Source organism: Sebastes fasciatus, chromosome 3, assembly GCF_043250625.1.
Source record: "Sebastes fasciatus isolate fSebFas1 chromosome 3, fSebFas1.pri, whole genome shotgun sequence".
NCBI classification, from domain to species: domain Eukaryota; kingdom Metazoa; phylum Chordata; class Actinopteri; order Perciformes; family Sebastidae; genus Sebastes; species Sebastes fasciatus.
The window spans coordinates 2,500,821-2,526,038 of NC_133797.1; the positions used below are offsets into that span (position 1 = coordinate 2,500,821).

At 42.6% G+C, this 25,218-nt stretch overlaps 1 protein-coding gene across 6 annotated transcripts in view; it reads left to right on the plus strand.

Moving 5' to 3' along the window:
- LOC141765114 (glutamate receptor 2-like) overlaps window positions 1-25,218 on the plus strand; it is a 129,427-nt gene that overhangs the window by 60,656 nt on the left and 43,553 nt on the right. For all 6 annotated transcript variants that reach the window (XR_012593381.1, XM_074631048.1, XM_074631046.1 and 3 more), the window contains exons 5-16: window positions 3,124-3,198; window positions 5,236-5,289; window positions 7,394-7,552; window positions 10,741-10,908; window positions 12,909-13,013; window positions 13,101-13,208; window positions 14,405-14,468; window positions 15,602-15,744; window positions 18,406-18,621; window positions 19,870-20,024; window positions 22,918-23,116; window positions 24,108-24,355. Coding sequence is in view for 5 of the 6 variants with exons in the window: in XM_074631048.1 (XP_074487149.1) it covers window positions 3,124-3,198; window positions 5,236-5,289; window positions 7,394-7,552; window positions 10,741-10,908; window positions 12,909-13,013; window positions 13,101-13,208; window positions 14,405-14,468; window positions 15,602-15,744; window positions 18,406-18,621; window positions 19,870-20,024; window positions 22,918-23,116; window positions 24,108-24,355 (1,694 nt within the window). In the remaining variant the exon portion in view is untranslated. The remainder of the gene's footprint in view (window positions 1-3,123; window positions 3,199-5,235; window positions 5,290-7,393; window positions 7,553-10,740; window positions 10,909-12,908; window positions 13,014-13,100; window positions 13,209-14,404; window positions 14,469-15,601; window positions 15,745-18,405; window positions 18,622-19,869; window positions 20,025-22,917; window positions 23,117-24,107; window positions 24,356-25,218) is intronic.

Genomic DNA, 25,218 nt, shown 5'->3' on the forward strand with positions numbered 1-25,218 from the left:
TTCCAAGTTGCAGTCAGGACAGTGAGTAGTGTAGTGTCCAAGGTGGATAGTGTGGAACTCCTGCCTGTAATGCCCTCCCAGTGAAGTAACTTCTTGACAGGTGAAAAGAAGTGGCTGGTGACATAGTGTCATGGAGTGTCTCTTCCCAGTCCAACTGTGGAGTGGCGTGGCAGGTCAGCAGGGACTCCACAATAATGATAATAATGATAATGCTAAATATTACCACCCCCATGTGCTGCAGTATCACAATGTACTCTGAGATCAGAAAACAAGCGTTTCATCATGTGGAATCTTGGTGCCATGCTTTTACGCACCCGGTCTTATCTTATTTCATTTTAGGTTTTGGGGAAATGTAATTGGTGCTAGCTATAGGGAAAATAGAGACAGTGTCGTTGAAAAGTTATACACTTGTTAATTACCCACCAAAGAACCTACTAACGGTCATTACATAGAACGAGAAGGGGGGAGTTAAAGGTCACCTATTATGCAAAATGCACTTTTCCATGTCTTTTAAACATCAATATCTGTCCCCAGTGTGTCTACAGGCCACCATAGTATCATAAAAGACCATCCTCTCTCTTTTTCTCCTCCTCCGTTTGTCCGGAAATGGGTGCAGAAAAAAAAATCGCTTTTTTCCTTGTATTCTGACGTCATTAGAGAATGCAAGCCACGTGAGGGTTTCCTGGTCGAACCAGAGAGAACCTTCAGTAGCTGACCCCGCCCCACAGCGCGTCACTGTCTCTCCTCCTCAACCGAACTTGAGCAAAGTAGCTCCTACAGTTAGTCTGCAAGAACCAGCAGAACAGGCTTCATGTACTCCCATCATCTAAATATAACATGTTCTTTCACAAAGGCTTTATGTAATTACACTGTTTAAACAGATGATATTTATATATTATATATATTTGATGTCATGCATGTAGCAGAATACAGGTAGTAAATAGTGACTTGTAAGCAACACAACACATTTCTGTTTCACAGTCAAACTTTATTTGAGTTGACAGATGACAATATTAATTATTCACAGCATTTGTAATCATCTCACCTGCAGTTAAGTTAACATGGTACAGGAGAAAGTCTTCAGCTCTGGTAAACTATGGTAAGCTAAGCTCCGGTGGTCTGTAGTCATGGTAACACAGAGACAGCTACTACTGTAAATAATATACCATTACTCTGATCTTCCATACATTTATCTTTTAGCAGAAATAATGAACTGACTACTGTTTCACATCTTCTATTTTCCACCCTGATGGTCGCTGTGTTTACACACCGTGTCATAGCGGTAGCATGTAGCTAACCCGTTAGCATGTAGCTACATGCTAACGGGTTAGCTCTGTATCTCCATGTAAACAGAGCCATCTGCTCTCAGCTGTCTGCTCTCCTCTGGGATGATTCTGTCGGTCATTTCTCACAGATGGATCTGTAAAGACAGACGTAAAACAGAGTGTATGTTTACGGTTTACAGAGTTGATGCATGAGGTAAACACTGAGCTAACCAACAGAGCTATAAATAGTATTATTTACCTGAGAGAAACGTCAGGAAAACCTGGAATCTGGACCGCAGATGTTCATCATGTGTCGCCGATTTCTGATCAGATTCCTCCGGTAACGTGCGCTGGGTGAAGTTTCTGGTTTATAAACTTTAAAGTGGTTTATAAGCTCTATTCTAGCTCCTCTCTCTCCACTCCTCTCAGGCCGCGAGGGGGGCGGGGAGGGTGAGGCTGTGTTGTTGAGGACGTTTGATTGACAGAAAACGCTGACCAATCAGAGCAGAGTGGGAGGAGACAGAGGCTACAGACACAGAAATCAGCACTTTTGGAAATGGGCTGAAACAGAGGTTATAGAGACATGCTGGAATGCATGATCTGATTGTTTTTTTGAAAAAAAAACTTCAGAGACATGGTTTGGAGGTGTCTGAGACCTATAATAACTAGTTTAAATGGAGTATAATATGTGACCTTTAAAGGGACTGTTTGTAAGAATCAGAAATTGCTTGTTAACAGCGATACCAGTGGCCATTAAGTCAACGAAAGTCAGCGTCTTGTTGCTTGCGCTCGCGCTTGTGCTCGCTCTACATTGACATGAACGAGCATCGCTCAAAACAGTGAGGCGACACACGTCAGCTAAAACCACAATATAACTATATTTCAGCTGCTTGTCAGTAATAAATAGATAGATTGATGGATAGATAGATAGATAGATAGATAGATAGATAGATAGATAGATAGATAGTAACTTTATTAATCCCAAGGGAAATTCAATGTTAGCAGACCAGACGAAGGTCTCTCCATGAATCAAAGCTGATCCTAGTGTTGGCTTTTCCTGCCTCAGTCTCCCATCCGCGGCCGGAGGGAACAGGGGAGACACCGGAGTCTTGGTCGGAGACGATAATGTTTCTCTCTGCGGAGCCCCGTCACTTCACAAGACACGGGAAACCTCTGTTGGTCTGGAGGAGCTGCAGCAGTTATTTCTGTACAAACGTCCACTGTACATTCACTAGATATTCTCAGAGCTAAACTAACTCTTCTGCAGTGTGGAGTGTGCAGGCATGCATGTAAGAGTGAAGCGAAAGAGCGAGTGAGAACGAGCGCGGTGTGTGAGTGAAGGCAGGCAGAGGAGCAGAGTACAGCAGAGACTCCTTAGTTCAACAGACGGGCTTCACTAGATACAACTTTGTGGTTTTGGTGCTTCCGTGTAGTTTGTGTTGGAGTCTGAGTCTGAACAGCGTAGACACACGTGAGCGCGCATGGGACACCGACCCGCAATGATTTATACGTGTAAGAAGTTACAAACAATCCCTTTAATGGTTTCTGTGGTTTTGTTGAGGTCTACATTGGTGCATTTACAGTACCTACCGATTAAGTGAAAAAGAAATAGTCACTCTAATTGGGTACAGCTTTGACCTGGCCTAAGGTCGCGGGCACTATGTAGCGTGCAGCTGGATGACTCACTCTCTACTGCACCTCTCCTCCCACAGCCAGCCACCAAAATACCAAAGTGGTGCAGGTGAGGAAGGAACCACACCGTGCCTCTGTGAGATACCACTCTGTGTTTTCAGAGCTATGTTTCAGGTTGCAGGCCTGCACAATATTAAGGACTTTGGAATACTTTTCTGTTTTTTAGGACCTGGAGATCCGTAAGGAGCGACGAATAATCCTGGACTGTGAACAGGACAAAGTCAAAGACATCATGGAACAGGTTGATTCCAGTCTTTTCACCACCACTACCATTACTACTACTACTGCTACTGCTACTAACATAATTAATAATGTCCATCCATTAACAAGAAAGCTTCTTCTACCCTTTGAACATGTTACCGATCCATCCTCCCGGATGTCTTCTGGTCATCTGGCACAGACTTTGCAGGAATACTCTGCCATATTGAATTATATGGCATTTAAAAGCAGACTTTAAATCTTCCTTGTTTTTAGTTTTTTTTATATTTGGTTAGTTATATTTTTTAAATACCTGTTTGTTAGCATCTGTACACAATGCATTTACTGTGCTTTTTTGTTGTTGTTCAGAGCACATTGTATTTCCCTGCAATGGAATGTGCTTTTGTACTAAACTTGGAAAAAAAAGTTTGGAAATTTGTGTTTGGTGGATTATTTCTCTGTTGTTACAATGCTAATGGTCATTGTATTTTACATTGTTGGAAAGCCTGTTTATTTACCTTCACAATGATGTCCAACTTGTAAGGATCATGCATTTGTGGGATGAGCAGCACAGCAGCAACTCAAAACAAGAGTCAATACCAACAGGAGAATACACTGTTTACCATTGGCAGAGAATTTTGTCAAATTTTACTTTGGCACTACCCACATAATCAGCTGAGCTGCTCATCCCACAAATGCATGATCCTTACAAGTTGGACATCATTGTGAAGGTAAATAAACAGGCTTTCCAATGATGTAAAATAAAATTAGCATTGTAACAACAGAGAAATAAACCACCAAATACAAATTTCCAAACTTTTTTTTCCGAGTTCATATATAAAGGTAGGAATTCTCATTGCTGGTTTCATTTTTGATCAGGTTCCAGGTAGATAAAATAGCCACTTCGCTAAGCCCTAAGGCTAATGAATCTCTCACAGAATCTCTATTTTTCTCGACTCCTTTTTGTTAACAACGAGCAAAACATTCACTTAGAAGGCTCAATATGCTTTCAGTTGAGCCTGTGTCCTTACACAGCCAAAGGTCATTTGTCTATGATTCTGTGTGACGTGTGTAAAATTGTTTGGGTTTGATCAGCGGATGAGGTGCTGGATTCTGATTTGATAAAATGATAAAATGGAATTATTGGGTCGAGCATTTGCTCAGACTCCACTAACATTCTTCAAGATGGCCAAGCACGCTGACCTTTGAGTTACTACAAGGAACTTTAATTTTGTGTTGAAATCAACAAACCAACAAACCAACGCCGGTGAAAACATAACCTCCTTCTAGGCCTTCGGCCTTGGCGGTGGTAATAACAAAACCTAAATCATTTCTTCTGATGTCTCGGGGAAACGGACCCAATGACAGGCTTTCTTCTCGCTGATGGTCTCGTTTGCTTATGTAGGTCGTATAGAGGCTTCAGTATTCCATTGAGACTGTTTCATAACCAGCTCCTTGTAGTAACTTTAGAGCTACAGCTGGAAACATTAATAGAAACAACTTTTAAACTGTCACTCTATCCTGACAGTAAGTAGTACATGAGACAGAAAATCATGTTCCTCTGGTGTCCTCCGCTGCTCCACACAGCATATGTGCAGGATTTCACAGACCGGAGGAAAACAACCAATCAGAGCCGAGGAGTCTCTAAAGCAGCTGTGAGTCACTGATGGTGAAGCTCCTGAATTCTGATCAAACTGTCAAACTAGGCAGCGCTGATCAAATATGAATTAATATTCTGATACTGTAATGTCTATTTCTCTCCTCAATTGTTTCCAGAAACATCTTGTAGTGTACTGTTTAGCTGTAAAATGAGAAAGTTTGCTCCGGCTGGTGGGCGGTGCTTGGTATTTCCTCAACTGAGCTCAACAAAGGCGGCTGGGTCACAAACTTTCTCATTTCACAGCAACGATAGACCGGCAAATGTTTAAAAAACACAGCAATGCATTTGATTTTCATAACAGTTTTTATAGCAGTATAACAGTTTTATAGTATTGATGTAGTGTAAAGCTCTTTGAGTGGCCGGAGAATAGAAACCGGTCCATTTACCACACTGACACAGCTTGTATTCTTTTCCCATCAGGTGATCACCATAGGCAGGCACGTGAAGGGATACCACTATATCATCGCTAACTTGGTGAGTCACCGTCCAAACGCTGCTATGTATTTCTGATTAATGAAGATATGTAGTGATATATATTGAGATATTTCAGTCATTGACTGGCATCCAAACAAGCTGCAAAAGGAGGGCAAGTAACCAGGCAGGCCGCACATTTACAAATGTATATCAGGCCGGCAGAAATAGCTGCAAAAATCAGCAAAGATGATCTGTGGGTTACTGCTGGCTGACTGGCACAGGTATATACAGTATACAGTAGAGCAGCGGTCCCTGAGTGGCTCACGGTCCAAAAGCCTATTCTAAGTGGATTGTGAGCAGGGGCCTCATTAAAGAAACTTCCTAAGTCTGAATTCCTATCTTAGCTCAGTTTAGGATGACATTTAGGATGTTTGGTATTACAGAAACATGTTTCCTATAACTACATTTAGGAAACAATCCTATCATATCTTAGGATAGGAATTACCCATTTACAGAAGCTTCTTATGCCCGGTTCAGACTACACGATATCAGCCTGATTACAGCCCGACACGGCCGTCGTAGGGGATCGGGAACGATAAATGAGTGTCGTGTTCAAAAATCGATCCTCTTATCTCGTGTAGTGTGTCATAGCACACGACAACCGACGCCACGTCTGGGACGCCCCACGACACCCCGGGGAAAAGTCTAGCCTGTCCGAATTTTTCGTCTTGACATGCCTAGTGTGACATCTCCAACAACGTGTTCCTTTGCGTTGACCGATCAGGTGCTCTCTCCAGCGCGCAGTCGCAGTCAGGTCACTTGGTAATAAACAAACGTGGCGGTAAGGAGGAGAGGGATGCCGAGTTTGCTGCCGTCAGGTGGGACAACCAAACTGACTGAAGTATGGACAGCCTATACCGTCCTCTCTGTGCCACCCAGGAGCGCATCCACAACCGCTTTTTCTTTCTTTTCTTTTTCTTTTTGCAACACCAGACCGCCAGCATCACACACAATGCTTCTGTTGCCATGATTGCCAGTTGCTTCAACCGCCTCCCCGATGACGTCTGAACTCGCGCATGATCGTGGAATACGACGTGCCGTGATTGGTCGTGGTCAAACGTGTAGTCTTGCCAGTCACCCGACCAAGACACTGCAAGAGTTTATGGCACGGCTGTGATCGTTAGATCTGACATGGTGACCATCGTCAAAGACAAAAATATAATGTAGTCTGATCCCGGCATTAACTTCCCAAGTTAGGAATCCTAAGTTAGGACGGCATAGACCAAGTCCTGAATTAGAAATAACCGCTAAAAATGACAGCAGCACTGTTAGTAAGGTCTGCTTGGCACTGGCACTGGGAAGATGGGGAACAACACAACACTGAAATATAATGATAGAAGGGATACTCAAACCATATGATGATGCTATAGATTTCCCGGACCATGTATTAATGGGTATCAACTGTCAAGACAACTCTTTTATTAATAATTAAAAGGTGGAGTTTTCTCTACTGCAAGGATACGATTAGTGCCTCCAACTTCTCGTAGCAAAAATTGAACGCCCATCTTTTTTTGTCCAAGATAACAAAGCTAGTTAGTGACAAGTGAGAGTCGTCGCTGATATTATGGCTTGCAGCCTATGAAATCATAGAGGCAGTCTCATTCTAATCAAAGATACAGGCATGAAAGGATGAGTGCTGATTGAAGAATCTAAGTTCTAGTCAGGATTTCTTAAGATAAGATAAGATAGGAGGTCTGAGATAATATAGAACACAGCAATGACTTTAGGAATTGCTTCTGTAATAGGAAGAGAGGATTCTTCCTATCTTTCTTAGGTAAGTTAAATAGGACAAGCAGTTAGGATATTTTTCTGTAATGAGACCAAGGTGGGTAAATACATCAGAAAATTACCATTAAAGATCCATTCCATTCCATTGCACATAAAGCACATGCTGTCGCTAGGTTATCGTGACTCAGCAGGCATGGACTGGCCGGGATTTAGCAGCCTGATTAGCTGATGTTAGCGTAGCAAGCCATATTCTATTCACAAGCTCGCTTTGTTGGTTGTTCTTTAGCTGATCTGCCTCCAGTCAGTCGGAGCACACAAACTCGTGGCTAAGTATATTTCACCAACTGAAATACGTTTTCTGTTGTTTTTGATCCAGGGTTTCGTAGATGGCGACCTCTCTAAAATCCAGTATGGAGGTGCAAATGTGTCTGGGTTTCAGATAGTAGATTTTGATGATCCTGTGGTGGCAAAGTTTGACCAGCGATGGGAGGCTTTGGAAGAGAAGGAGTATCCCGGAGCTGATGCACGGATCAGGGTAAGATGTGCACATTCAACACGAGTTCATAGGCTAGTTTGAATTACTTTAAAATTGTTCCAGGAAAGAAAGATGCTGTGTGAGGAGGATTCAGATTAGCTGGAGCTAGTCCAAAGATCATAGTAGCATATTCATGCTAATATTGACTTTAAAGGTCCCATATTGTAAAAAGTGACATTTTCATGGCTTTTATATTATAAAGCAGGTTTAAGTTCTATATAAGTACTGTGAAAGTATCGAAACGCTCAATATACGGAGAAATACACACAGCCCCTATTCAGACACTGAGCGTTTGAAACAAGCCGTTAGGATTTCTGTCCATTTGTGATGTCACTGATCTACAATATTTACACCATTTCACATTTTTAAATATAAACATTCTAAATGGGTCCCAGTTTATTTCCTGTTGCAGTGTATGTAAATAACATCAGCTGACAGGAAGTAAACATGGGTCCAATCTGTTGCCTAGCAACGCAATTCCGTTGCAATTCCATTGAAATGTACTAAAACGGAGTGTTTCACACAGAGAGTAAATACAGGTATATTCAGGCAGACTGTACGGGGAAAATAAAGTTTTTTTTTTAACATTACATCATGTTAACATGTTCTATTAGAACCACAAAATAAAAGAATGAACCTGAAAATGAGCACGATATGGGACCTTTAAAAATCTAATTTTACATGTTTTAGACATGATATGAAGTACTTTCTGGGCCATCATTTTGTGGCGCTGCAACGACCAACAAAAACTGGGTCTCAGGCTGCTTAGAATAGATGTCTCAGAACCACACCTATTTCTGGCACAACGGAACGCTGTTGCCACTTTGATGATTTTATCAACAAGAGCAAACTAAATATAGGAGCAAATCACAGCAGTGATAGAATGATGCTCGAAATGCAGATAGACCAGTTTAACCGAACACTGTCCAGCCAGTAGATGTGTTTATACTGGTATCAAAAATGAACCTTTTAATGTGATTAAAGCAGCAATGTGGGTACATCAGTCTGCATGTATTTACAAAATGAATATGGGTGATTCTTACAGTGTCTGTCGCATGAAAAGCTTCGGTACCTTAAATCCCTCCATAAAAGCCATCCGAAGGCAGCACGACACAAATGTTGATCAATCTGCAGCATATCTGATTTTAGAAGTGCCACGCCAGAGCACAGGTCCATTACGCAACGCCGTCCACTGTGTTTGCACAGGCCACCAGTCTGCTACAGAATAACCACGCACACCTCTACACACATCACACGGCTCCGTTTAGAGCTCAGCATTCTGCCTGTCCGGGAGACTTTGGATTACCGTGGCTCATTAATCCTGTGCGTCACAGCCACTTTTCCAATTTAAAGGTCTCATATTATGCTAATTTCGAGGATCATACTTGTATTTTGTGTTTCTACTAGAACATGTTTACATGCTGTAATGTTATAAAAAAAACTATATTTTCCTCATCCTGTCGGCCTGAATATGCCTGTATTTATCCTCTGTCTTAAACGCTCTGTTTTAGCGCATTTTGACGGAATTGCGACGAAACTGCAACTGAATTGTGTTGCTAGGCAACAGCTTGGGTCTATGTGTACTTCCTGTCAGCTGACATTCAAATACACTGCAACCAGGAATAAACTGGGACACATTTAGAATGTTTACGTTTAAATCTGTGTAAAGGGTCTAAATATTGTATATTCGTGACATCACAAATGAACAGAAATCCTGACAGCTTGTTTCAAATGCAGAGTTTCTGAATACGGGCTGTGTGTATTTCCCTTAAGATTAGGATTAAGCGTTTCAATACTTTCACAGTATTTATATAGGACTGAAGCCTGCTTTATAATAAAAAAACATGAAAATCTCACTTTTTTATAATATGGGACCTTTAAACAAAAATCAGAGGTTCATGATTTATTCTTGGAATGCATCAAGAAGCAGACCGTGTTGTCACATTTAAAGATATTATGTAACCATTTACAACATGAAATAATATGGCTGATTTGATTATATTAACTGCTACACCTAGGGATGTCACGAGAACCGATACTTTGGTACTAAGTCAATGCCAAAATTCTAAAAAAGTGACGGTACTTTTCTACAGTACCGAAGGTACCGTACGATGCCTGTAATGGTCATTGGTAGGGATGTGACAGTGAGGAAAATCTTCCTACCGGTTAATAAAATTGTGAAAACACCGGACATTTTACAAGAAAGATGTGCAGAGCGCTGACTATGATCTTAACTATCGGGTGGCGGTGTGTCTGGCCTCTCCGGTAGAGCTTTTGCTTCGGTGCTCCGCTGCGGGGGTCTACCTGGCGCCGCTGCTCCATGCACACCGGCTGTGACAGCTCCATCCGCCTCGCGGCGATTACCTCATTAACGTTCTGGTTCCCTAATAGCGTTGAGATTAAACGTGAAATATTGCCAAATAGGTGCGTTTGCTTTTCGCTTCGACAATAAATCCTTCTGCTCCTACTCCTGCTACTCTGAGCTGACGGACCAGATGCATTCCCGGTCAGTATGTAGCGTCCGTCGTCTGACTATCGATTGATAACATGCCGCTGATACGCCTAAATGAACAAAATGGGACAATTATTTTTATTAATTACTTAAAGGCTACATGCCTCTGTTTTTTGTAATGTTCAAATGTTTTTAATAAAAGAGTACGTGTTGAATTACATGGGATTTATTGTTGTTGTTGTTGTTTTGTTTTTACCGTGGTATGGAATATGGTATTGAGAATCGTGGAAATGCACTGGTATTGGTATCGACTACTAGATTTCTGGTATCGTGACATCCCTAATCAGGACAACAGGATTTCCTCTTCATTGAGATCTTGTCGTTATCGTGTGTCCCTGTGGTCGGTTCTGCTGTTTCACAGCCAGTGATGTGACTGGCTAAGTGCATATTTATTAATCACCACACCCTTCGATCTGTGTTTCCCCCCCCGCCCCCCCCAGCCCTTTGCACTTGACGCTGCTGCACATGCATGAACTAAAATGGCAGATGTGCTTATGATTAAAATAGTGCCTTTTATGTTTGGAACGGTCGTGATCTTGACTTGTGAGTTGGACTTTTGTTCATTCAACATGTTTTTGTAATAGCGCGCTGCCAGAGAGGTCGCGGTAGCCACGCTGGATGAAAGCTTTCAGAACGCAGCAGCTTATTGAGGTGATAATGTTTCTGTGTCTTTCAGTATACCTCAGCCCTCACCTATGATGCTGTCCACGTGATGACTGAGGCGTTCCGCTTCCTTCACAAGCAGAGAATAGACATGAGTCGTCGTGGCAACAGCGGGGACTGTCTGGCCAATCCAGCAGTTCCCTGGGCACAGGGGGTGGAGATCGAACGTGCCCTCAAACAGGTAACCATCGATTAAACCCTCCGCACTAAGACGGGAGATACACTGACCCATTCTATAAAAGATGATGATAATAATAATAATAATAATAATAATAATAATAATAATAATAATATTTATATAGCACCTTTCAAAACATAATTATGATTCACAACAGCAAAATATACATATTATGTACTGGGATTAATGCTGCAGTTGGTCACTTTGAGAAAATGTGATTAAAAAAAGTTATTTTTATAAAACGGTCACTATATCCTGATTGCAAGATTTCACAGACCGGAGGAACCAATCAGAGGAGTCTCTACAGCAGCTGTCAATCACTGCTGATAAAGCTCCTGAACTCCAATCAAACGGTCAAACTAGGCAGCGCTGATCAAATATGAATCAATATTCTGTTACTGTAATGACTATTTCTCTCCTCAGATGTTTCCAGAAACATCTTGTAGTGTACTGTTTAGCTGTAACATGATAAAGTTTGCTCCAGCTGTTGGGCGGTGCTTGGTATTTCCTCAACTGGTCTCAACATGGCTGCCGAGTCAGAAACTATGGCTGTATTGGAAACAGCCTACGACATACTACTGAGGAACGCAGTATGCAGTATACAGTACATACTGCATACTGCGTTCTTCAGTAGTATGCAGTATGTGACGGTTAAAGCGATGTATTTGCAGTATGCTAAACAAGGCTTTAGCCTTTAAAACAGCTCTTAAAGCACTGGACAACAAAACAAACTGGTACCATTATTACAATATTATCGAAAAATATAACTGTTGTTATGTTCTGCTTTTTTACTTTATAAGATACTGCAGGTTTAAACTAGTTATTCTAACAGCTCATAATGAAGTGAGAAAAACAGGATCATCAACGAGGGGAGACGGGAAATATAAAACATTGATCCTCAACATTTACGTTACTCAAACTGCTTTTTCAGTTCCAGCAACTCAAGCAAGTCTCAGCAGGAATCTCTCTGCCCCATCAGAGGAGGCTCTTTCCCTCTCCTCTCCTCTCTCCTATTCCCTCTCCTCTCCTATCTCATCTTCTCTCTCCTCTTCTTTCTCCTCTTCTTTCTCCTCTTCTCTCTCCTCTTCTCTCCTCTCCTCTACTCTCTCCTCTTCCCTCTCCTCTCCTCTCCTCTTCCCTCTCCTCTTTCCTCTCCTGTTCTCTCTCCTCTTTCCTCTCCTCTGCTCTCCTCTTCTCTCTCCTCTTCCCTCTCCTCTTTCCTCTCCTCTTCTCTCTCCTCTCCTCTCCTCTCTCCTCTTCTCTCTCCTCTTCCCTCTCCTCTTCTCTCTCCTTTCCCCTCTCCTCTTCCCTCTCCTCTTCCCTCTCCTCTTCTCTCTCCTCTTCTCTCTCCTCTTCCCGCTCCTCTTCTCTCTCCTCTTCTCTCTCCTCTTCCCTCTCCTCTTCTCTCCTCTTACCTCTCCTCTTCTCTCTCCTTTCCCCTCTCCTCTTCCCTCTCCTCTTCAGAACTGAATTTAGTGATGAAATCGCTATGAAAAATGTAAAAAATGTGCCGTTTTTGGCTGCTGTTTTTATACCCGTAGCCTGAAGCGGTCCAGCGCTTTGCATTGGGGGACACAGTAGGCGAGGTAGACTGGTCCGAAGCATACTGGAGATTTTTTCCAAATCAGTACGACATCCGGGTATTGTTGGCATACTGGAGATTTAGCTTTTGTTCACATAATGCATACTACTACTAGTATAGTATGCATTTTGGAATACAGCCTGTGTAAAATCCTGTCTCATAGCATTATAAACTTCTGTCCAGGATTTTAGTGTCTGATAAACCAAAAGGGGCTTTTTTATACGTAAACTATGGTTGTTGTTGTTGTTGTTGTTTATTTGCTCATTGAGATGCAGGGAGGTTTCTGTAATGTAATAATTATAATGCTGTTGTGTTAATACTTTCACTACACATTTCAAGTAGAAAACATCTTAAATATGTTTGTGTGGGAACTTCAATAAAAGCATGAATATGTGTGTGTGTTGTGTGAATGTGTGTGTAGGTGCGTGTAGACGGTTTAACAGGGAACATTCAGTTTGACCAGTACGGGAAGAGAATCAACTACTCAGTGACGGTCATGGAGCTGAAGAACAACGGACCCATTAAGGTAACTGCAGCATCAGTTTGCTGTCATGAATGCCATTACAGCATGGAGCTGCAGTATGTGACGTAACCTCTATGTGTGTGCTCTTAGATTGGCTACTGGAATGAGGTGGATAAAATGGTGGTGACAAAGTCTGACCTCTACCCCAACGACACCATGGGAATGGAAAACAAGACGGTCATCGTCACCACTATACTGGTAATAAACAAATGAATGACAAGACAACTGAAAAAACTCCCAATAATGTGGAACAGTGGAAACAAGTAAAGGTACCTGATACAAGCTGTTGAGATGATTTTAGTACAAACAGAGCTCAGACATGAGCCCGACTGTTTCTCGTCTCGTCTTCTCTGAACCGTCTTTGCATAAAGGGAATAAGAGAAAAGAGGAAAACTCTTCTGAACAGTTTGAACTGCTGCCTTCTGGGAGGTGTTTCAACACGCCTCTGGCAGAGAAAGAATATTGATGAAGTCCCTCGTTCCTAATGCAACCGAAATTTCAAACATGAAGTTGTACTTTTAATTTGAAATTTACATTTATTTCATTTAATTGTTTACTTTTTATGTAACATATCAGTAGTTCATTTTTTATACATGTTGTAACATTTTTCATTAACCTTTATTTAACCAGGTTAGACCCACTGAGATTAAAATCTCTTTTTCAAGAGCGACCTGGCCGAGAATGGCAGCAGTACAAAAGGTTTCATACACACACATTAAAAAAACATCAGCTCAAAGGAGCCGTACCGTAAAAGTGCAGGGAAGCCATATAATCCTTTTTCAATCGAAACAAGTACAATTATCGATACAGTCCGTTTCTATAGATTTCACCATGCCTTTAAATTCATTTAGAGTGACTAGGTCCTGGAGTTTAAGTTCATTTAGCAGGCTATTCCATGCAGATGGTGCAGAAAACATAAAGGCCTTCTTTCCCAACTCAGTCTGAACTCTGGGAACAGTCATAACCATCGTGTCCTGAGACCGTAGCCCATAATTGCCATGTTTTCTTGTTAGAAAGACCGATAAATAACAGGGGAGTCTACTCAGAATGGCCTTATAGATAAAAACATACCAATGGCTAAGCCGACGTATTTACTTTGTAGTACAATATCCAGTGATGAGTGAGGGCTCTACAGTTTGTAACAAACCTTAAAGCACTGGAATATACAGTATCCAACATAAGGAGACAATGGACTCCCAACTTGTTTCTAAAGTTCAGTGTATTGATATAACTGAGAATGAGTAACATTAGTCACATTGGAAATATGGAAAATGCATCATAATACAGCAAAGAATGTCATTATCACACAGGAATAACTGTGTGTGTGTGTGTGTGTGTGTGTGTGTGTGTGTGTGTGTGTGTGTGTGTGTGTGTGTGTGTGTGTGTGTGTGTAGGAAGCCCCCTATGTGATGCTGAAGAAGAACGCTGAGCTGTTTCAAGACAATGACCGTTATGAAGGTATGTTTATATACTGTATTGTGTGTGTTTGTGTTTAATTCTTAATTTGATTGAGTTTATTAAAGCCCCAGAAGGGGCTCTACAGTCACTCTACAGGCATTTTTTTTCCAGTCCTATGTACAGATCTCTCCCCAAATAACACACAATGATACTGCCACACTCTAATGTAGCACCATCATACAGCTGTATATTATCATACAAAAATACACAGAATATACAGGAAGGCAATCCAGGCTCTCCAAAATATCAAAAACGTAGCAAAGAGGAAGAGAATATATATAAAAGCCTTTATTGTCGTGGCTAAATCATTTAAAAAGCCAACATGTTTGGATCACTGTAGGTCTTCGTCAGGGCTTACAAACAAACAGACAAGGCGGATGTGGCCTTACCTATATGGTATCAACAACCAATGGGAGGCAGTCACATGATCATCATAATATTACAAAATGTAACAAAATATCAAGGTGATGACACAGAAACGGGGGGGCAGGGGGGGGTCGCGATTCCTGAATCTGATGGCATATTTATGCTCTCTGGCGTCTTTTTGTGCGGCCTATGTAGAAAAAGCCCTCCTCACATGGACAAGACAGGAGGTTTATGACAAAGGTGGTATTCCAGTTAATAAAATCACTTTGTTTATTTATAGGTTTTATCTGAGTTAATGGCAGCAAAATATTTAGTTTGCATCACATTTTCAAAGTGAGGGCAATGCATGCTTTTAAAGGTGCCACACGGCTCGGTCAGCCAAGTACCTTTTTTCTCTGCTGGAAGATATGAATGCATGAGCCTGTCCCGAAAAGTAGGGGCGCGTCTAAAATAAACAATAGGGGGGGTTCAGGAAAAACTCGACTCAACACAGTGTCGCTCTGAATGAAGGTCCAGTTGTTGTTAACTATGCGTTTGATCTGTTCAGCATGAGTACTGTATGTCGTGACAAAAAATGGGCGAGACTGATGTGCAGGCTCACGTCTAATGTTTTTTAGAAGGAGGGTATCACGCTCTAATGACTGTGCCCCATCACAAGCCTGCTTAATCAGGCTATTAATATTCCACATTGTAGTCTGTACTCTAACCATGCTGATGTGTCCCTCTGTGCATGTGTGTTTTGTGGTTGTTTTTTTGACTGATGCTAGGTTACTGCGTTGACCTGGCCACAGAGATTGCAAAGCACTGTGGTATACGCTACCAGCTAAGGATTGTGGGAGATGGCAAATACGGAGCACGAGATGCAGAAACCAAGATCTGGAATGGTATGGTCGGAGAGCTGGTGTATGGGGTAAGATTTCAAACACATACAATAATATAATGTTTCATGAAAAGTCCGTTTTTCTAATGTTGAAAGCAGCAGTTAGGGATGTGGGTTCTGGTGAACCTTAGGTGTTCTGAGTTCCTCCTTTGGCTGATGTCATTTCCAAGAGAGATTTCACTCCAGCTGCACCCTGACATCATTAACCAAATTTGGACCAGGTTTGGATTGTTACCTAGTCCCATGTTGGTCTGGAACCTGACTGGCAAGGCCGGGTTCCTGACATGACATGAAAACAAAGTGGTGAAAAGTGTAAGAGGAAGGTGGTTTGGGGGATTAGATTGGTGGTAATATGTGAAATATGTAGACGTTTGGGTAAAATGGGGGATGTCTAAATGGTTAGGGTTGGAGAAGTAGCTTGTTGGGGTCAAAGACAGAGGTTGACGCTTGGCAACGGGAAGATTAGGGTTTTCGAATTCCAGTCAGAGCACCTCCTAAATTTACTGAGGGGGAATAGTGAAATAGTTAGGTGGTTATGTGGATTAGATTGGTGGTAATATGTAAATAATATATTATCCTAGATAGGCTAAATAGGTAAATTGGGTAAATGTCATGGACTTGTTGCAGGGTTAGAGGGAGTTAGGTAAATGTATTGGTTACCCAGAATACGTTGGTTAGGGTTAGATGACTTGGGTTGGATAGAGTAGGGGTTAAGGCACCGTGGCAACTGAGAGACAGTTGGGTTCGTATTTAACTTCCTTAAATGAGGTGGTAAATCAGTGAAATGGGTTAGGTAAACTGGGTAAGTGCCAGTTAATCCAGTGGTTAGATAATGGTGATAGGATTGGGTAAGTGACGTACATCTGGTGGTTAGGTCACTGAAATAGGTACTGAAAAGTGTAATAGCAAGGTGGTTCGGTGGCACTGATATTAATACACTCGGTGGATGGTCGATCAGGTAATTAGTTCAAGATAGGGATGCACCGATACGACTGTTTTCAGTGCGCCCCAACCGCGTCGTGCCCCCAGGGCGGGCTCGGCCCACGTAAAAGGCGCCATGGGTCTGCGGTGATGTTGGCAACCTACCCGACCTGTCTTGAAACATACTATACTTAGCTGTTAGCCGCCGAGCTAACGTGCTCTGCTTGTGTGAACAGCAGGGGAGGATGAGAGACTGCTGACAGAGCAGATTGAAACGTTGCTTTCCTCCATGTTTAACCGTTTCATCCTGTTTCAGCTTGTTGAACAGGTTTAATAACGTATCTTGGTTTTACACTTTACACAAGTTTTATTTTAACTTACAGCAACGAGCATAGCGTCAACTCGTCTCCTGCTGCCTCTCTGATCAGCTGTTCACTGACTGCGCTGTGTGTGTTGATGTGTGTGGAGCTCCGACACAGAGCAGCAAGGCCTATAGAAGGAGGCTGGGTCACGGACGGACATGGCTCTGGGGGTATGACACATGCGCAGTGTGACTGAAGCTGCGGCCGTGTGCTGCGATTGGTTTGATTTCGGCGAGGGCAGACCAGATTTTACAGCGCATGTGTTGTACCCCAAAGATATGACGCATACTCAGCCTCCTTCCATAGGCCTCACAGAGCAGCAGGAAGAGGCTGCAGCTTTAGCCCCAGAGCCCGTATGTACGTATGTACGATATCCAGGGTCTGAAATTATCACCCGCCACCCGCCACCCGCCAAATGCAGGTAAATTGTTGGCAGTAACAGATAAAATCATCAGGCCACCCGCCACTTTGGCAGGCAGGGAAAACAATACCTGTTACATTAGAATGAACGGCAATGAAAATGACTGCACGTTTTGTGTAGCGCACCGTTATTATTAAACTTGACAACATAAATACACACACGCACACACACTGTAGGCGCCCGATCCGTCCCGCACATACACAGACACACACATAACATACATATACCGCCGGCCTCTGATCTCAGGACAGCTGGAGCATCAACGGGGAATTATTCCCAAGTCCATGAGGTAATCGTTCTAGTATTAACGTTACAGTTAGCTAACGTTAGACTGTTTGATGTTAACGGTAACGGTAACGAGCCGGCAGCCGACGTTTGCAATTACAGTGATGAGCTGACGATAACGTTACGTTAATTATGAGGAGTCAAAACTGCAACTGCTCAAGTCATGTTACTAATGTTAACCACTCTTTTACCTACTTCCTCCTCTCTTCATCCTCTTTGGGTAATACGGGTGCAATACATTTTTTTTTTCCGTACCAACATGCTGCGTCTCTACTCATCACAGGGCCCTGCTAGCTGCTCCTCCAACTTTAGGAGCAGCTAGCAGGGCCGGTCCTAACTTTTTGAGGGTCCTATGCAAAATCTTGTTTTTCGACCAAATGCTATTTTTTTCACATAGAAAATATGTGTGAATTATGACCTGATTATGACCTGATTATCTTTTGGCTACAGTACCCTCCCACCCCCCAAAAATAGGGCTTCCCCGGAAGCTATGGTGTAATTTGAACAATGTAATTTACCATGTATATTATGTTTTTACTGTAAAATAGATCGAACATTGAATGACATCAGATCTAAAATGTTATTTCTTCATTTAGCGCAGAGATTTCAAAAGTGGCGGATACAATTTTTGAGCGGCAGACAAAAGAAAATGAACAAATCATGCTTTCAAACACTCTCACTCTGTCTTTGTCTCCCCAACAGAAAGCAGATATAGCAGTTGCTCCTCTGACCATCACTCTTGTTCGTGAAGAGGTGATCGATTTCTCCAAACCCTTCATGTCTTTGGGAATCTCCATCATGATCAAGAAGCCGCAGAAATCAAAACCAGGAGTCTTCTCCTTCCTGGACCCACTGGCCTATGAGATCTGGATGTGCATTGTCTTTGCCTACATAGGAGTTAGTGTTGTACTCTTTCTGGTAAGTCAGTGTGTTTATGTGTATACTGTAGGTGTTTTGTTAAGTTATCTCCTTTCAAATCAACAGCCCGGACACACCCGGAACGTCAGGAGCGAGTGGCGGCTGCGTTACCTGATGTTTTTTATTTCGGTGTTTGTGTTAACGCGCGCGTCTCAGCTGTGTCTCTTCTAGAGAATAGAGGTCTCGCCTATTTTTGACACGTGACGCATGCTGCGCGCGTCTCACAGCAGCAACAGACAGTGAAGGTGATCTATTGACAGTATATTAACATCATATCAGCTACATTACTACCGTTTTGATGTCTATCTGTAGAATATGTTACGGAGAGGAAAAAAAGTAAAGACTTATTTTTAAATCAACACTTTCTGCTTTCATTTCAAAATAAAAGCCCTCAAGCATTTTTTTGTGGACAGAATTCCTTCATTTGTTAACACAGGGCTTTTATTCTGAAATATGAGCAGTCAGTGCTGTGGAGCATGCAGTGACTTGGAGAGCTCCATGAATTGATAAAGTATGGGGTTTAAATCAACACTTCCTGCTTTCATTTAGAAATAAAAGCCCTCAAGCGTTTTTTCTGTAGACAGAATTCCTTCATTTGTTAACACAAGGCTTTTATTCTGAAATATGTGCCCGACAGTGTTGTAGAACATGCAGTGACTTGGAGAGCTCCATGAATGAATATAGTACAGAGTTTTAATTGTGGATTATTACTATTATTTACAAATTACCACACGTTTCTTAACCTTTCTCAGTCTAAAATAAATATAAATGATGTTTATAATGAAATGAAATGGCCATTAAAAGGCAAACTATGTAGAAAGAAAGGGCTGACAGCAGCAGCTGCAGCAGCAGAAACGCAGCTGACAAGCAGCTGAAATGCAGCTGGTGTGAACGCCCGACGTGTGAATCACGTAGCCACCACGCCACGCAGCCGCCACGCGCTCCTGACGTTCCTGGTGTGTCCAAGGCTTAAGGTTGGATAATGTGTTGTCCACCACATGAGAGAAACCCAGGCCCTTTTATGCAGCGGCTAGCTTTGAATAAGCAGCAATCTCACACACCTGGCTTGCTTCAGAAATCATGTGACTGCCAGACTGGCTGCGGTGACTCGAGAATTTGACCTTCAATGCTTCCTGTACATTTAAACTTTTGCTTTTGTCCATATATGATATTGCTTGTGTGCATTATGTGTGCTTTCATGCACGTATGGGGCAACAGGGAGCAATAAATGGTAATACTATTTTGTAGGTATCCAGATTCAGCCCCTATGAGTGGACGCTGGAGGAGCCAGAGGACGGAGCGATGCCACTGACAACCGAATCCAACAATGAGTTTGGGATCTTTAACTCCCTTTGGTTCTCTTTGGGTGCTTTCATGCGGCAGGGTTGTGACATCTCACCAAGGTTGGTATGGCAGACTCTTCACATTCCTTTAGTATGAATGAATGATAGATTTTGTTAAACATGATTTTGCTTCACAGTGGCTGTGGGCATTGTCAGAGGGGCTGTTTCTGAGGTTGTAGTTATGGATCGAGTTGTTTTGGACCGCATTATACTGAAAGGCATTCTAATAATTTGTCAACTCTGTTTAACATAGGCTACATGAGGGGGAGAGAACCACTCTGGTCAAACTGCTAACTATGACCATGTGCATCTCTGGTCTGTCTTCTGCTTTGACAAGACACCTCTGCTCTGCATTTGTTAAAAGGTGTAGACTCAAAACATAAAAAAAGCTTTATCTGTAGTATATTGAAAACCAAAGAAAGAGGTGTTATATGTGAACAACTTCTGTACTTCCTTCAGGGTCAACTCCATCTCCTATAAATGATGTTTATATGCAGCTATTTTGCATTTAAAGATACATTTTGGATGACGTAATATAAATATTACATTTACTGGCAACATCTTGTTAACCTGACCTGTCAGATGGTTTGTTACTCAGAACCAACTGAGAAGCCGTCATTGGAAACTGTTTGGAAAAGGGACACTTTGCACTTTCAAAAAATACCTGCCAAGTGATTGGATGAACCATCTGTCCATCGAACTCAGCCAGTCGGAGTCGGGAGAAGAGCAAAAAACATCGTTTCCATCAAGGAAAGCCTGCAGTGCCGTTTTTTTGCTCTTCTTTCAATGAAGAAATACTCTGCAGTCCTGATAGAACTGATGCTATTGCAGCATATATGCTAACGTCTTCAGGAGCCGCCATTGTTGTTTAGAACCAACAGTCTCTTCTCTGTGTCGTCTCCATGGACAGTATATAAGAAATGGACGTAGTCACCGTGACGTCACCCATTGGTTTGTGGACTGCCGTTTTGAAGCCTCGAGTGCAGCATTTTGGCTGTCGCCATCTTGGTTATTTGCAACCAGAAGTGACACCAGAGGGTGCAGCTTAACTTTCATGAACTTAAAACACACTATGAAAGGGTTAAAGTTGTAAGACGAAAATGCAGACAACTCCCAGACCGGACAATGCCTTGGTAGTAACCTGTCAATCACAAGGTAGCCCCGCCCTAAAGCATCCCCTGCTTTATGGTCTATCTGACTCTAAATGGTACCATAATTTACTAAATGAACATCATGCTGTATTGAAGAAGACTTGAAACTAGAGATTGAGACCATAAACTCATGTTTACAATGTTTACTGAGGTAATAAATCAAGAGAGAAGTAGGCTCATTTTCTCATAGACTTCTATACAATCAGACTTCTTTTAGCAACCAGAGGAGTCGCCCCCTGCTGGCTGTTAGAAAGAATGCAAGTTTAAGGCACTTCAGCATTGGCTTCATTTCACAGACCGTGGAGGTAGCCCACTGGTCTGTGAAATGAAGCCAATGCTGAAGTGCCTTAAACTTGCATTCTTTCTAACAGCCACGCCCTTAGCTGCAGCAGCTCCTCACTGATTGGTCCGTGATCTGGTTAACATCTTGTTCCAGTGCAGGGAATGCAATGTTCTATTAACCTGCAAAGTAATGGGTGGTTGGGGGTGCAAAGCACATGACTTGGACACCAGGACTGGGATTCACACTGTATCTCATGTTCAAGTCAGCGACAATTGACAAACTTCCCCTAACCTCAACCAATTGTTTTAGTTCCCCAACTACACTGTTTTTAACCATGACCAGGATGTTTCCTTAACTAAGTTCTTTGAGCAAGTACATGCCACAGTGGTCCATGTTTGTAAAAACTAGGGCTGTCAAAGTTAACGCAATAACACGTTAACGCCACTAATTTCTGTAACACATTAATGCAACTTGCGATTTTCAATTAACTTCTTAAAAATCTGACAGGCTGGCAGCTATTCGATTTTCAAAGGTTGTAGTGGGCTCAATTGTAAAGCTAAAGTGAAGATACTTCATATCATATGAAACTAAAAAAACCTAAGGAATCCATTGGTATATGTCATACTGGCTTGTTGGGAAAGAGTTTAAATAACGCAGCAAACTTGCGCTAAATTGTGTCCTGGCCTGTCATGACCATTTCCAAAGGGGTCCCTTGACCTCTGACCTCAAGATATGTGAATGTAAATGGGTTCTATGGGTACCAACGAGTCTCCCCTTTACAGACATGCCCACTTTATGATAATCACATGCAGTTTGGGGCAAGTCATAGTCAAGTCAGCACACTGACACACGGTGACAGCTGTTGTTGCCTGTTGGGCTGCAGTTTGCCATGTTATGATTTGAGCATATTGTTTTATGTTAAATGCAGTACCTGTGAGGGTTTCTGGACAATATCTGTCATTGCTTTGTGTTGTAGATTGATTTACAATAATAAATATATACATACATTTGCATAAAGCAGCATATTTGTCCTCTCCCATGTTGATAAGAGTATTAAATACTTGATAAATCTCCCTTTAAGGTACATTTTGAAGAGATGAAAAATTTAAACTATGGACAATCATGCGATTAATTGCGATTAACTATTTAAATCGATTAACAGCCCTATAACCTAACTCAACAGTAAGTCATGTGGTTCACTCCATTTGTCCAGATTGTAAGATTAAAAAGACAATGTAAGGTTGTTAGTTTAATGAGGCCAATGCAAATAATGAAAGATTGTATGACGTTACTGAAGCTAATGAGGGCTTTGGCTCTCTATTAGAAATGACTGCTGTGTCCAGGGGGGGGGAGCCTCCCTCCAACATTTAAAAACATTGTCACATAGGGCAGAGTTACAGCTGGTCAAAGGCTTTCAATCATTCTTCTGAACTCTGTACACAACCATGAATTTCTCATCATCAGTGCTCAAGTTATGAGACTTTAATAACAACTTCCCTTGGTCTGTTTGCGTGGGCAGGTCTCTGTCAGGTCGTATAGTGGGAGGTGTGTGGTGGTTTTTCACTCTGATCATCATCTCATCATACACTGCCAACCTGGCTGCCTTCCTGACGGTGGAGAGGATGGTTTCTCCCATCGAGAGCGCTGAAGACCTGGCTAAACAGACAGAGATAGCCTACGGAACCCTGGACTCTGGATCCACCAAAGAGTTCTTCAGGGTAAAGACTTCTTTTCCAGGGTCATACAAATAGATATGTATTATTTCACAATGCAACAGAAGATAACACAATGGCTAGACAAAAGTGTATGAGGAGGGTCGGTTTACGCTATTCCACTGATCAGCAGTTGGTGGCGGTAAAACGCCAACGCAGGGAAAAAAGACTGATGGAAACATTGATTTGAACTAGGGATGCACCGATACTGTGCTCATGTATTCGTACTTGTACTCGTAAAACAGCTCCGATACAACGGCACTGATACCACTTCACAGCAGCGTGACATTAACCTCTCGTCACCATCTTTCGGGTCCTATCGCAAGCGCTCACGCTCCACCTCCCCGACGGTGCGGGCGAGACGGGCCGGTGGTGCGCCCGACCCCACGGGCCGGGATCCCACCGGCCCTCACTTTCATTGCGCCACAGGGTTTTGCTTGCACCCTCTGACTCACGTGTGCGTTAGACTCCTTGGTCCGTGTTTCAAAACTGGTTGGGTGGGTTGCCGACATCACTCCAGACCCCTGGCGCCTTTTACGTGGGCCGAGCCCTGCCCTGGGGCCACAACCCGGTTGGGGCGCACTAAGGACAGTCCGCCCCGGTGACACTTTGGCCAGTGTCTCCGGGACTCCCCAGCCTGCCATGTGTCGTTCACACCCTCCAGCTGGCTGTTAACGAGGGTCTTTTGGCACAGAGAAGTACTCTTGTCGGTACTCGGTATCGGCGAGTCCCCAAATGTAAGTACTTGTACTTGTACTTGGTCTGAAAAAAATGGTATCGGTGCATCCCTAATTTAAATTAAGCAAGTTTTGTTGTCTTTGTAAATGTTTTATAGGGAGATGCATTCACCATGTTTACTAGGCCTCAATGGTACACATTTGTTTCCAAGAAAACTCCACAGTATACCTTGAAGTTCCCTGTGCTCAGTGGTAGTACAGTGTACTAGTTGTACAAACAAAGTTGTAGTATCTCATCTGTGTTTGTCCCTCTTTTTTAGCGCTCTAAAATCGCCTTGTTTGACAAGATGTGGCAATACATGAAATCAGCAGAGCCTTCCGTCTTCGTCAAGAAAACGTCGGAGGGTGTCCTGCGTGTTAGGAAGTCCAAAGGGAAGTACGCCTACCTGCTGGAGTCCACCATGAACGAGTACATAGAGCAGAGGAAACCTTGCGACACTATGAAAGTGGGAGGAAACCTGGACTCCAAAGGCTACGGCATCGCCACGCCCAAAGGATCCCCATTAAGGTGGGTGGATCAGTATAACAATGCTAGCCAACCTGCACTGCCATGTACCATTCACACTACTAACCTGCTGCCTAGTAACTGTACCTCTCCCCATTCACAGCCCATTTCTCCACACTCAAAACACATTTTTAAAAGTCAACTTAGGATCCAGAATTTCCCTCACTCAACACTAATGATCAGAATACACTTGCTGACCACCTGCTATAGTCAAGTGGTTTTAGCCAGTGTGTGAGCTGTGGCTGTGTTCATGTGCAGCTCTGCTCAGGAAAATAGACCACCATGGGGAGCATTGTAGTCTGGCCCCAAGCCTTAGTGCCAGTTGGGTGCTGCAGTATGCGAGTGTGATGAATGGGGCATGGCGGCTTACTCGTTGTTATAATAATCCACCTACCCTGATGACATCATCTCAGTGGTTTGTATTTTTTACCATGGTTACCACCTCTGACCAACGGCTAGTGGTGGTTGCCGTGACAACTGGGGGAGGGCTGTTAACATTTGAAATGTCAGGTCTTAAAGAAATACTTCATCACAAAATTTGTAAGGATGTGTAAAGTCAGTATTATGCAGTCTCTTTTATTTAAAAAGGATATCATTTTACAATGATCAGTGTAAATTATTCATTATCCATTTCTGTTCAAATTAAAACAACAGAATTCGGTTGCAGGTCTTTCAACAATTATGATGAGCTGGTTCTTTAAGACCTGTAGCAAGGGATTGTTGTTGTCTATGAGTGTATGACCTAAACCTTTTTGTGTGTGTGTGTGTCTGTGTGTGTGTGTGTGTGTGTGTGTGTGTGTGTGTGTGTGTGTGTGTGTGTTTGTGTGTGCGTGCGTGTGTGTGTGTGTGTGTGTGTGTGTGTTTGT